The 13,675-nt window shown below is 39.8% G+C and overlaps 1 protein-coding gene across 1 annotated transcript; it reads left to right on the top strand.

Moving 5' to 3' along the window:
* Window positions 1-230: 230 nt before the first annotated feature.
* erp27 (endoplasmic reticulum protein 27) lies at window positions 231-12,829 on the top strand (the record flags this gene model as incomplete). The annotated part of the gene is made up of 8 exons (XM_080881075.1): window positions 231-275; window positions 385-400; window positions 8,697-8,782; window positions 9,670-9,807; window positions 9,892-10,008; window positions 10,239-10,364; window positions 11,539-11,736; window positions 12,763-12,829. 8 exons carry the CDS (start codon window positions 231-233, stop codon window positions 12,802-12,804), a joined length of 768 nt encoding a protein of 255 aa, XP_080737201.1. The 3' UTR covers window positions 12,805-12,829.
* Window positions 12,830-13,675: the final 846 nt, after the last annotated feature.

A 13,675-nucleotide genomic window follows, 5' to 3' on the forward strand; every position in this document is an offset into this window, starting at 1 on the left:
AACCTGTACATCCAAGAATCACCCCCACTCCCCCAACTCTATATGTATACTGTTAAGTTATTGAAATGACACAGTCTCCCAGTGCCGGGAGTACAGGAAGGGCATCCAGCATAAAAATCTGTGCCAAATCACAAGTGCAGATCCATCCACTGTGGTGACCCCTTAGACATGCTGTTTGCATGTTCTCCTGTTTCCATGTTGTTTCTCTCCAGTTGCCTCCCGGATGCGCTATGATAGCTGAGATGGGCTCCAGCTCCCCCACGAACCTGAGTTGGGTAAGCAGAAGAAAATGGATGGGTGGGTGGATGAACCACATGAAAAGCAGGGACTATTGTGGAGGCAGTTATCTTAAACACTTTGTTTCTTCCCAAATTTGATCTGCAGGGCTGGAATGCAGAAGGTAAGAACAAGTGCAGTGAAAAACCTGGAACCTCTCAGGTGATTCATGCTATGTACTAATCAGCAGTTCCCCGTTTGTCACTTTGTTCTTTGGTCTGGCATGAAGGCGTGACTCTTCACTCTGTGACCAGACGAGCTGGCAGCTTTCGTGGCTGTAACGAGATTGGAGCTCGTCCATGTGGGTCAGAGGTTTGTGGCCAAAGCTTTTTACAAGCAACACATTCATGTAAAAACTGGGACTTTTTCACTTAAATTAAGGTTTTTATGTATTAATATTCTGGACACATGCCAACACACATTTTTCTCAACCCTCAATTTGATTAAAGTTCCAAATCTGAAGAGCACATTTGAAAGGATTTGCACCTAATACAACACATACGATTAATATCAGTAAGAACAGAACAGGACAGGAAGCAGAGAAAGAGCAAAAGGAGTTTGGGATCAAATTGGCAGCCTGCATGTAAATGTCAAGATGTTGCTCTTCCTTGGTAGCCATGTTCTATATTGATCTATATTTGATGGGAGGAATTTTAAATTAGTAATAAGATTATGAGTCAGGCAAACAGGTTCAGGTTCACTTTCAGGTTCTGATTTACGATGGAAAGGCAACAGTCTGGCAGAGAGCAGGTGGAAGTGAGCAGTATAAGTACTGAGAGGGTGAGTGGAGATCAAGGATCAGCTGAGCAGATCAGGCAGTCTGTAAGTTGTTCACAACCCACCCAAGAAATCTACACAACAAAGACTCTGTCAGCGCTCACACAGCAACCATGACCAGACCAAACATGACACTAAGAAAGAAATCAGCAGCAGTTGGAATAATAATTCAAATAATTTAGCTCTGCATCATTTTAAATAATAACAATGTTGCCAGTATACTACTGTTTCATACATACAGTTAATATAGTTCTTTTTAATCACATTCTTTTTGATGTTTGCGAGGTCGGTTTTGTCTTCATCTTGCTGTTACAGGTAATTTCTGGCCTTCATCAACATCAAAAAAGGGGAAAAAGCTTATAAGAATTTTTCAAGACCTCCAATAATAAGTGGTTATTTTTCATGCAGACATTTTCAGGGAACTGTATGTTGCATATTGTGATTTATTTATGAAATTTGCCCCTTTTACAGCTTTTTCATGCAACCTCATTCATTCTTTATTCTCATAATTATGTGTAGGAGAAAAATGCAAAAAGGGACTCCGGGCTTTTAAGTCATAATTTCAGCTCCTCTTTTTTATAATTTTAAGTGCTTCTTCTTTTCTCCGCTTGATGTTTCTTCTTCCTCATGACAAACATGTGCAAATTGCATAAGTGAGCCACCAGCAGATGCAAGAAGAAGCTCAACAGCAGGGTCTGGGGATTAGTCAGTTCGCATACACCGAGGATATAACAAAGCCTAACAGGTTTACAAGTTGTGTAACTGATGATTGAGATAAAGTGGCAGCTTTTATCTAACCACAGTCTAAATACCTGAAAGCCATCTGCCTCAGGTGTGTGTGCATTATATCACCGCCACGCCACTAAAATTTCATCTCTGTCTGCAAGTAAACTCATACAAGGAAACTTTACAAAGCAAATTACTGAGTGAAAGAAATAAAGTGTATTTAATTTTGACTCATTTTAAAATTCTAGGTTTATAAACACCATAAAAAAGGGCCTTTTTATGGTGTTTCATGTATTTTGCATATTTTCATGATTATTTTTGCTTTTTTTAAATTTAGTTTTTAGGTTTACTTGGAGTCAACCTTTAAACGTGCTATTTAAATAAAAGTAACTTGAGCGTTTCAGCTCTGTATTAAGAATATGTACAAAGAAACAAAATCACACTATTATAAAATCTTCATGGAGTGTATACATGTAAATTATGAGCTAAATGTACTTTCGATTCATTTTGTACCATGAGAACATCACGTAAAATCTTTATGAACTCTGGTTTTCTTCACTTTATGCATCAGATTTGATCCAAACCCTAAAAGCCAGTGTGATAGTCACACATGTAACAAATGATGCTGTGAAAACTACAATATTCAGTATGTCTACTTCTGTCCTCTGGTGATCATGTGACCTGTTATTCCATTACACGTCTATAAAGAAGTGATGACAGATTGAGGACACAGGGCTCTTGCCAAGTGCCATGATAGCCTTTAATCGCTACAGGAGTATCCTGATCCTTATAGTCTAAAATGCGATTAACTTCTTTGATTTAATAACTGTACAAGAGAGGTTGTCGTATATTCAGTGATGGAAATTCAAAAATTATCTGGTGTAGCGGTTATAGTCATGCATTTGCAGATCTCCGAGCATTTTTCATCATGTTTTTACTGACAAAGTCATCTCGAAATAGGAAAACACACAGTGTCTGTGAAGGAAGTCTCAAGTTTTAATTTCTGCCTCTGTTTATAATGTAATCATTACTTCTGCTTTGTTTATTTGCAGCACCGGCTATATGAGCGCCGGGGTCTGTAATTTTAACCTAAACTGCATCCTCTTAGAGTCTGTTGAACATTTTACACCAGTCCAAAAGGAATAAAAAATGTTCTCTTTATTCCGGTCTGTTCTTTTTCTGACTTTCTTTAGTTGTTTTTTTTTTTCTTTTTACCATCCTTCTTTCCTTTTGATATTCTCTGGCATGCTTTTGTGTCAGGAATGCTGTAAACACTGACTTTACTGACAAGCATATGGGTCTCTGTCGCAATGACTTAAAGAACATCGTGAAAATCCTGCTGGAAACATGAAGTCTTTGAGGATAACGATGAAATACGTTTCTGAATTCATGCAGATATAAAGATGTGATTAAAGCACAATAGATCGTGGCAAGTGAACTGATTTCAGAAGGTTTTTATATCAGTTCTTACATTAAATCTCCCAGAGCTGCACAACAATATGACTCTTACACTTTAGGCTATAGCACACAAGTTGGAGCGTTAGTCTTTTTGCATGCAGGATACAGAGAACCTGCTAATAACAGAAAGCGAGGAAGTACAAAAAACAAGAGGTTCAATTCTGAGTCTCACAATTCTTACTGCAAGTTAAAATTGAGGTTACAAACAGGGTACCTGCACATGCACGTCATACAAAGCAACTAACTTTATGTAACTGTAAAAAATAAACAGAAAATAAGGATGTGCAAAAGATGAGCATTGTACCCCATTATATTTAAAGAGGTAACCACAGTTTCCCCTTGTGCTGTCAGGACACCTTTCGTCACACTGTTGGCACACTAAATAATCGCACAGTGATTTGTGGGCTGTAATCTGAGGTGTTGCCTTTAGCTCTGAAGTGACAGAATAAGTATTTGTAAGAGGCTTTATTCTTACTTCTTCTTACAGTCGCCTGCTCATGCTGCGAGTGTCATGTCGCTCGTGACGTATGGATTCGCGCTATTCTCTGAAGTCATCGGTCTTTACCGGTAACTGCTGCCCTGATTTGCAGTATTAGTCTTTCCCTGCTGATCTCGAGCTCCTGTGTAAACACACATCACATACACCAGCTCGAAAACAAGCAGAGACTTTCCACAGCGCACCTTAGTTTCAGACAATTTCAGAAATTTATCCACATCTGAGTCTAATAAGTTTCCATATTATTCAAGACTTTTTACGATTACTGGTGGAAGCCTGTCCACCACTCTGGTTCAGACTGAAACATCTCAACATTGTCAGATTAAATATTTTACAGACGTCACACAGTTCATGCCTACAGGACCTGCGAGCCTCTAACTTTACCTCTGATGCAGCAGCAGATCAAAATGTCATGTGTCTTGTGAAACATCTCACTAAAATACTCCAAAGAGAATTACATTAGACCTGTGGGGATGGGGCCTAACAAAGCTTTATGCTACTTTGTTAATATTTTCTGATTGTCTGATCTGACTTTTTGGGCATTTAGCTTTCAGCTTACATGTTTGATTCTTTGTTGCTTTTTTAAGATTAATTTTTGGCGCCTTAAACAGCAACTGTCTGACTAAATTTGAACTTTTAGAAAACGCTTTTAGGAGAACTCAAAGTTTCAGCAGGAATGTGTTGGGTTCCCAGTTAGAAGAAACCTTTTAGATTTAATATTTTTAGACTTAAATGTGTTCACGTAATATTGAAGCAAAAAGAGGAAGTTTATAGGGTTCAGCCTAAACCCGCCAAACTCTGTTCCTCAAGAGTTCATTGTATTTTGGGGTTTTGAGTTTTTTCCCCCCTCGCGGTCAACCAAACTGTAGCATTCATGCAATTTTTGGCAGATTTCTCTTTAGAGGAACAAAGCCACTTGTTGAAATGTCAAGCGTCATATAAATCGTGCTTTCTTTGTTTTGTTAGATAATAGCTTTGGTGCTGTTATGAATAAATCTGTCCGTCAGAAGTATTTTGATTTTGGTTTAACATCAAATGTGAAGCAGCATTTCTGAGGTTGGTTGAGCTGCTCTGGCAATGTGGGCCTTTTTGTTTTTTTAAGGTGACAAAACGCTTCATGTGTTTTTATGTATTTTGAATTTGAATTTGAGTTTTCAAATTTTGAATTTTAATGACAATCATCAAAGCACTTCCTTATTTAGTGCACCTACTTTGCTTCTCATGGATTAGTGGTGACTGGTTTCTTCATGCAGCAGAAGTACCCTTGTAGGATTTCCTTAACTTTCTAATGCTCTGTGAGTTTTAGAGATTATGACAAATCCTTGCTGTCTTTAAAGTGTGTTTTTAAAGTAACTTAAAAAAAAGAGTTAAAATTAGAAAAGAAAATTTGTTCTTCTTTATATTACTGGTTAACAAAATGCCTGATTTCAGTGTTTTTCAAATACCCCCAAAAGTATGAGGCCAAAACTGCCGTCTTCATGATCCATTAACAAGTAGGAGTTGTGTCCCTCCTGTGGCGATTCATCCAAACTGCCGCCGGTTCTCTGAACCTCTCCTGCTCACACAGGCCTACATACACACTATTTGCAGCCTCCCTGGTTAAATTATAAGCACTAACCAAACTGTTATATTTTCATACACACAGCAGGTGTAGATGATACTTACATGTGAAGGGTGGAGTGGTTAAAGGCTGCTGCTAAACACAGGTCAAGACACAAGAAAGGGTGATGTGGGTGATGTAGCACAAACGTCTCTCTCTCTCTCTCTCTCTCTCTCTCTCTCTCTCTCTCTCACACACACACACACACACACACACACACACACACACACACACACACACACACACACACACACACACACACCTTTCACTGAATGACACGTAACTCAAAAGCCACCCGCCAAACTTATCAGGAGCACCTGGCTGATTCCCATAAAACTTCCAATCACAACTCAGAGAAGTCACAGTGGCCACACTGGGCTGCCATGTGGCAACCATCAGAGACAGAGCAGAGGTGACAAAGCTCTTTTTAAAGAGTCAAACAGCTACAGGTTCTCCTACACTTTCCTTGGTTCGCTCCTTGATCACCCACCTCACCCGTGTGAGTTGAATCACCCAAAAACATGCCGGGCACCCTGTTTCTCTGCCTCCAAGTGTCTTCTGTAATCGCTGCAGAAAAAGGTAAACTCTTTAAGAATTCTCTTGACTCTCTTTAGTTCTCGTCACTGCTCTAAATGTCAAATATTGCAATGGGAATGTCTTCCTCTAAGTTCATAACAGTGTTGCAGATTTACTGATGTCCTGTACACGTTTGAGCTACTCTTTCACAACTGTGCTCCAGACTAGAAGACCTGTATGTTTTATGGATGGTTTACCCATTTAAAGAAAAAAATAAATAAATTCCCGTTTCCTAAAAAACTTTCCAGCTCATTTTAGTGATTTCCTGACTTCCCAGTGATGTGGATCTCGCTTGTGAGAGAGAAAGGCATCTACAGGGTGAAAGTAGTTAAAACTGGGACACTTTTTCACAAAATGTTAAGAAAGAATCATAACAATTACAGATACTCATGTATTTATCCTTGTATCCTTGTAAGTGTATCATATTTTAACAGTTTGGGTTAGTTTTTTGAGACTTTAGCATCATCACTGTGATTTCCCCTGGAAAAAAAAGTAAAACTGGCACGATACATTTTTAAGCATTACATTGAAAAAAAACTCAGATGTCGCAAATAGGGATGGGTACCGGTGTCCGGTGCCATGATGGCACCGGTTCTGACATAAACGGTAGTAACCAGACCGAAAAGCAGCGCACATTTCGGTGCTTTATTTCGGTGCTTTTTTTTCCTGAGCTGTGATACACTTCTAGCCAATCATTTTACATTTCCGAGGATAGTAGGCGGGTCCAGGTATGTACGTTCTGTTAGAGCAGAGCTACAGATTAAAAATGCCCAAGGCAAAGCGGTCAAAAGTCTGGCTGTACTTCACAGCAAAATATGCAAACTCAGCAGCCTGCAACAAGTGCTTTAAGCTGATACTGTGATACTGTCAAAGGAGGTAACACCAAGAATCCGATTAAACAGCTGGCGACGCATAGCGTTTTTTTTAAAAGCCGAGAAATGCGCTGTATTTGATAGCTTGCTGCGAGACCTCACACCGTGCACGTCGGGTGTGGTGCCAGTTATCGGACCGGAGCAACATCCCCCAAAAACCCGAAGAATAGAGTCCTGGCCCCTAGCCCTGCCAGTGTAGCAGAAATGATGATGGCAGCAGCAGCAGCCGTTCTTCTCTGCGTGAGTAGCTTAATGTTGTTCGTGTGTAATTTACGTTGAGTAGGCTAACCACGTTATTACATTAATGCAGGTAAGGTGAACTAGCAAACATCATCATAGCTACATGCGGCTGCCTTCTTGTTTGATGGCAGATACTCCCTTCAACCTGGCCAAAAAGGCTAAAATGACCAAAGAAAAAGTGGGAAACAGTTAAACATGAGAGGTTTTTGGACAAAGTTTGTGTTTTTTCCATTGTTTAAGCACTGCTTCCAGCCAAGAGTGATACCATATATGCCACATAGCTGCAGAAAAGGCTAACATTGTTATCTTTTTACAAAAACCAGCTGAACATGAGAGGTTTTTGGACAAAGTTTGTGTTCTCCATTCTTTAAGCACCGGTTTGAGCACCGTTTAAGCACCGGCACCGTTTCAAAAGTACCGATTTGGCACCGGTATCGGATAAAACCTAAACGATACCCATCCCTAGTCGCAAATATGAGAAAAAGTAAAACTCTTATATACAAAGTACTATTTCATTTATTTTATTTCATCAGAAGATTCAATAACCTCTACATTTAAAAAAAAAAACTTGACTTTTCTTGAATTATTTGATGATATGGGGTTTAAAGGGTTAAAAAATATGCTATGCCACTTCTCTAATTCTTTTGTGTCAGATGCCATCTTCTGGGTTAAACAAACCCTAAAAATAGCCCATCACTGAAAAGATCAGATCAAACTGTACAAAGTGTTGTTTCTTTGCATTTTAGTAACACATAAAATTGCATTTCATTGTAAACAAATAGGTCACATTCTATAGCAGTTAATAAATCCACAAAGATTTATTGAATAGGTTAAACTTCAAATACAAAAATACTTTACAAAGTCTTTAGTAGAAGTAAAAGCATTATGATGAAGACTCAATTTATTATGTTTTGGTTTTTTTTCTCTGAGACTCAATTACTAAAATTCTTTATGCCTCCTAAAATCTAGCACAAAGCAAAATCAGTTTCCATCGACAAGACTCCTTTTTGGTGCCTCGTTTTTTTTCTTATAATTCTCATGCAGACGCAGATTTATTGTTTCCAATTTGGAATATTGGTGGACTACCAATAAGAAGGAAAGTCCAGGACTTTCATTCTATACATTTTGATATCAGCCATTTATATTATTATGTATTAGCAGTGCTAGCAGCATGCCTTCAAGACTAGCAGTCGTGGTAGTGCAGTCAGCAGGTTAAAGGTCAACCACTATGGCCTTCGACAGTCCTACTAGAGATGACACAAGCCTGTAAGGACATTTTTCTTTATAGTATAAGCACTGACATCCTATATCGGGGGTCTCCAACTCCAGGCCTCGAGGGCCGGTGTCCTGCAGGTTTTAGATCTAACCGTGGGTCAACACACCTGAGTCACATTTTTAGTTCGTTACCAGGCCTCTGGAGAACTTCAGGACATGTTGAGGAGGTCATTTAGCTATTTGAATCAGCTGTGTTGGACCAAGGACACATCTACAACCTGCAGGACACCGGCCCTTGAGGCCTGGAATTGGAGACCCCTGTCCTATATACTGCATATGTGTGTGTGTCACTAAGCGAGTGCAGACTTTGTTTCCTGGTCTTATTGAGACACTGAAAAAAGGAAGTAAAATCTCTCTGCACAGTTGAGTGTTTAGTGTGTCTCCTGTCTTCCTGCCTCAGACAGCGCCCTTCCTGGACTGAATAACACCAAAGATGTTGAAGCCTTCATCGACTCTGCTGAAGTGGTGGTCATCGGATTCCTGGAGGTCAGACAAGAAAATTGCATGTGAATAAAAAAAGGTCTCAATCATAGGCTCAGATAAGTTTGGGGATTTTTTTTAAAGCAAAGCCCACAGTAGCTGTTTTGCGGCTTAGTTTATTATGTTAACATGCATGTGGAAACCCAGACACGATGAGACAAATTAGCTGAGAGTGAGACCGTGAGGTCTCCAGAAATACAGCCTTTGTTTGCACCCCGGCCTCGGTGATGCTGCTGTCACGAATACGTTTTGAAAAAGGATCTGCTTCCCGTGGCCACACCTTTGGCAGTGCTGGTGCTGTAAGGACACAGGGTGGCTGGCTGTCCCACGGTGGCGAGCTCTTTGGCCAGACTTTGTGTGCGGGGGAAGATGGCAGACTTGACAGGAAATACATAGGCATCTGAAGATCTGTGGGATTGGCTCCATTGCTCCTCTCATAAACAAGTGCAGAGACGAGGGGAAGGTTCAAGAGAGGATAGTGGAGGAGAAAGACAGAGAGCACACAAGGATAGTTCATAGCCGGACCATGATGCTGAAGGCAATAAGAGACAAAAATATTGGTGCTGTGACTCACTGAGAATGAACACATATTACAGGCTGCGAAATGAGAAAACGGACTGCCAGAGCTCATGCAACAGACTCTCAGAAATAGACATGATTCACCTTCCTTTGAGTCAGCCTCATCTGTCTTTTCTCCCTGGCAGCTGCACCTTCCAAATTGTTGAGGGTTTCTAGTGTCCCCCTGGAGACACTGGTGTTCTCGCTCAAATTTTACATAAGATAGGACAAACAGTAACAAACAAATAGTGAGGGGGAGAAAAAGAAGGGGAAAAAAAAGAATTTACATGGTAAGTTATGAGAGGAGGTTGAAACGGTCTCCCTCTTTGTTCCAGGGAGAGGAGAGTTATGGCTATAAAGAACTGGTGGAGGCTGTGAAGCAAGTCAGCTCTGTCCCCGCAGCCATTTGCTCCGTGAAGGAGGTGTGGGCTGAGTACAACCTCTCCTCGGATGCCATCACTCTCTTCAGAAAAGTACTGCACATATTTTCAGTAATAAACGATGTACGATGTCTGTTTTCATGAATGCGATGGTGATGCTGTGTGTGATGCTTGCAGGCAGATAACCACCAGGAGAACATTGATCTTTCTGAGGCCAAGGACTTAAAAGCTGACGGTCTTGTAAACTTTATTTCTGTGAACGAGATCCGATACATCACAGAGTACAGTCAAGTGGTAGGTCCCACTCATGTCTTCTTCACGGTCCTCTCCTTCTATCTAATATTATCTGTTAAGTTAACATTTCAAATACTTTTAATTAATTGAAAAATTAATGAATAAAAAGCAAAGATCCATCACACAAAATCCCCGGAAAAAGGTGGATTGTTAGAATTTTATTTCTCACATTTTGAACCCCACTCTTTTCTATGTCCTCATCACTCTCTTTTCTCTTCTGTTCCTCTCAGACAGCAGTGGGTCTGTTCAATTCAGAGGTGAAGACACATCTCCTGCTCCTTGCCAACAGGGGGAGCAAAGATTTTGTTGAGCTCAAGGAGCGACTGGGAGCCCTGGCACCCGAGTACACAGGCAAAGTGAGAATATTCCTTAGTGTAATTCAGGTGTAAAAGAGCAGCTTTGAATAAATCTGAGTGCTATATGCATCGATCAGCTTCACTCTGGAGTGTGGAAATAGAAAGGGCTCATGAGAATACAATAAGGTTTGGCTTTTTTGCTTCAGTACATCATCATAGTGGATTGAAAATCAAACAATCCATAAGTGACTGAAGTGCAGACTTTCAGCTTTAATTAAAGAGGTTTAACAAAAAAAAGTATTGACTGTTTAGGAATTACTTTCATTTTTAATCGCTTTAATTTCAAGGTAACTGGGTAAGCATAAGAGCATAACACGTTATCAAGTCAAACATGGCAATGTTATGGCATTATGGCTACTAATGGAACCGGCTTAGGTGTGCATTGCTCATGCCAAGTCAGTCACCTGATCTGAATCCAATAGGCATTCCTGTTCAGTTACTGAAGACAGTGAGGTGTCTGCAGCTCATGGCAGGAATAAATATGAATTTATGAGGTTTAAATATCAATTTCCTGCCTTTAGGTGAGAGGCAGGTTACATCTTGGACAGGTCACCAATCTATCGCAGGGCTAACATATAGACAGACAACCATTCACACATGTGGTCAATTCAGAATCCCCTATTAGCCTAATCCCATACAGTGAGAGGAAACCAAACACAGGGAGAACATGCAAACACCACACAGGTGGGAACTTGGAAACTGCTTGTTGTGAGGCCTCAGTGCTAACAAACAGCTTTAATATAAAATCGTGTTAATTTGTCCAATTACTAAATCCTAAACAGTAAATGAAATACTTTTGTTAAACCTCTTAAGCTAAAGCTCAGAGTCTGCACTTCAGTCACATCTTGATTGTTTGATTTAAAATGCGCTGTGGTGGAACACACACAAAACTGTGTGGCCTGTTTCTATACTAGTTGATCATTAGACTGCAAACCACGTGCATCCTTCATACAGCACTTTATTCTACATCCTTTTATCTATCTCACATCTACACTTACAGACCCTTTTTGAATAAGCAATTAAGCTAACACGCAAGACTTTGGACCAAGTAGAACTTATTCAATCTGGCCAACGAAAGTATAGACAGGGATACAAAATTCTTTAATTACATTCTGCCAAAAATCAAATAACTTGATCTAATCTAATTATGTAAAATGAACCGCCTGTGTTCCAGTTCTTGTTCGTGCTGCTTAATGGAGCGCTGAAGTCCAACTTAAAGCCACTCGAGTACTTTGGCCTCAAGCCGAAGGACCTCCCACGAGTTGGCATCTACGATGGTAACTCTGACACGAAGTGGCTTCTACCGGAAGGAGAAATTTCTACAGAGCGAGTGCGGGAGTTCTGTGAGTCTTTCTTACGAGGAGAACTGAAGGTGAGCAGCTGTTACTAAAGCTTAGTCACTGCTCTTGACCGAACACATCTATGGTTGCGGTGTATACAAATCCAGTTTGAAGATTTTAATTTATTATGGCAAAATGATCATTCTCTTGAACAGAGGTCAGTATCCTCCAGGAAAAATTGCAATTGCATTAGCCCACACTAGTAATGTACCATGAGCCATCTTCCATATATGAGCCACACAAAAGACAGGAAACCCCCCCCTCTGTGTATACCAGTTTGCTCTGTTACACCCCACAGAGCTCCAGCTGGCTGTGAGTTTCCACATCACTAAACTGTGGCATTAGAAATCTGAATTCAACTGACATCATATTCATTAAATGAATCAGCCCTTAAAAAAAAAAAGAAAAAGAGAGAGTTAGCAAAAATAACAGCAAAACACAAGAAAGCATAATCTGCTTAAAGGTTTAATCATAATAATCTTTTAGAGAGCACAATTGCTGATGAACCTATCGATGAGTTAATGCTTCTTTCTCTACTTCAGATTATAGTTGTTATAGTCTAATCCAAAATGTGTCATCAAAAGATGTATTAAGACAGAAAGAAAACCTGCCACTGCTATTTGCTTGCTTTTTATTTTGCGTTCAGTTTCTGGTGGGCTTTTTTTAAGCTCTCAGCTGCAGATATACTTTAAAAGGAAAAGCTTTGACTCTCATCTTCCTTTTATAAATGGTTCAATCACATATTTACTTGAATAAAGGAATCCATTTAGCTTATAAATATGTCACTTCCCCCAGACGCTGTCTTCTAAAATGCTAAAAGATGAATACATTTATAATGTTCAGGATTAAATTACTTAAAAAAAACAAACAGATGTGGCCAGCGTAAATGAAAGTGCTCATAATGCATCCGTGTAGCTGCCATGATTGTAGTTTATTCATGAATTGCAAGACTTTGAACTTTCCTCTGAATAATGCTGAATTGATAAGCTGTCTTCTGTATTTCACTTATTGCACCTTTATTTATTTATTTATTTATTTATTTATTTATTTATTTTCAGGGGATGAAAGAGGCTGAAGAAAAGCCTAAAACAGAGCTGTAGGACTCAAGAAGAAAATGAAAATGAGCTTCTTATTTACAAAATAAAATGAGTAAATTTGAATGAAAAAACTAGATTGATGTCTCTTTTCTCATAGGACTTATACCCTTTGAGCAGACAGGGAATTGTTTATATTTATGAGTGTCCATAAGTATATTATGTGTCCTTATTTATTTTCCAGTATTTGTTATGTTTTGCCTGTTTACACGAGTGTGAGTCCGTCTGCAGTCTGGTTAGTTGACCACAAGTCACTGGCCGCAAGTCGCAGTGATCTGGCGGAGTTTGTTAGTCTTGTCCACTAATGTTATTGTCAGAGCCACAACACACCAACCTCAGAGAGACTGACAGAAAGCATGCTGGGAAGATGTGGATGGAAGCACTGTAGTAAGTGGTAGTTTCTCGAATGATTCATTCTGGGGAACAGTGTTCAAATAAAGTGAAAAACACCATCTGTACAATATAAACTAACATGAAAATCACACACAGCCCTAAAGCGGGGCATCTAATTCAAGATTAACGTAAAGTTTCACTACAAGACATATCAGGATCTAAAAAAACGGAGCATATTTAGCTACAGAGGCTGTAAAAGTTCTATAAAAGAACAACAGATGGGCTGTAGACATCAAGAGTGAAAAAGGTTTGGGCTGTTCCCAAAAATATTCTCTCAAGCAAGAAGGGAATTTCAAGGCCCAGACTGGGATCAGTATAATTAGTGGTGCTGCGCTGCCAAGCGGATACATCCGGCGGAATCGGGAAAGCCTGGCAGGTGAACATTTCTCCAAGACCAGATGGAATATACAGTATGTGTCCCCCGCCATCTGAGTTTGTTTACGGCTACAAGTGAGACGGCTGACAGATGAGGCAGTGTTACATA

Source organism: Rhamphochromis sp. 'chilingali' (genome assembly GCF_963969265.1).
Source record: "Rhamphochromis sp. 'chilingali' genome assembly, chromosome: 4".
Taxonomy (NCBI): Eukaryota; Metazoa; Chordata; class Actinopteri; order Cichliformes; family Cichlidae; genus Rhamphochromis; species Rhamphochromis sp. 'chilingali'.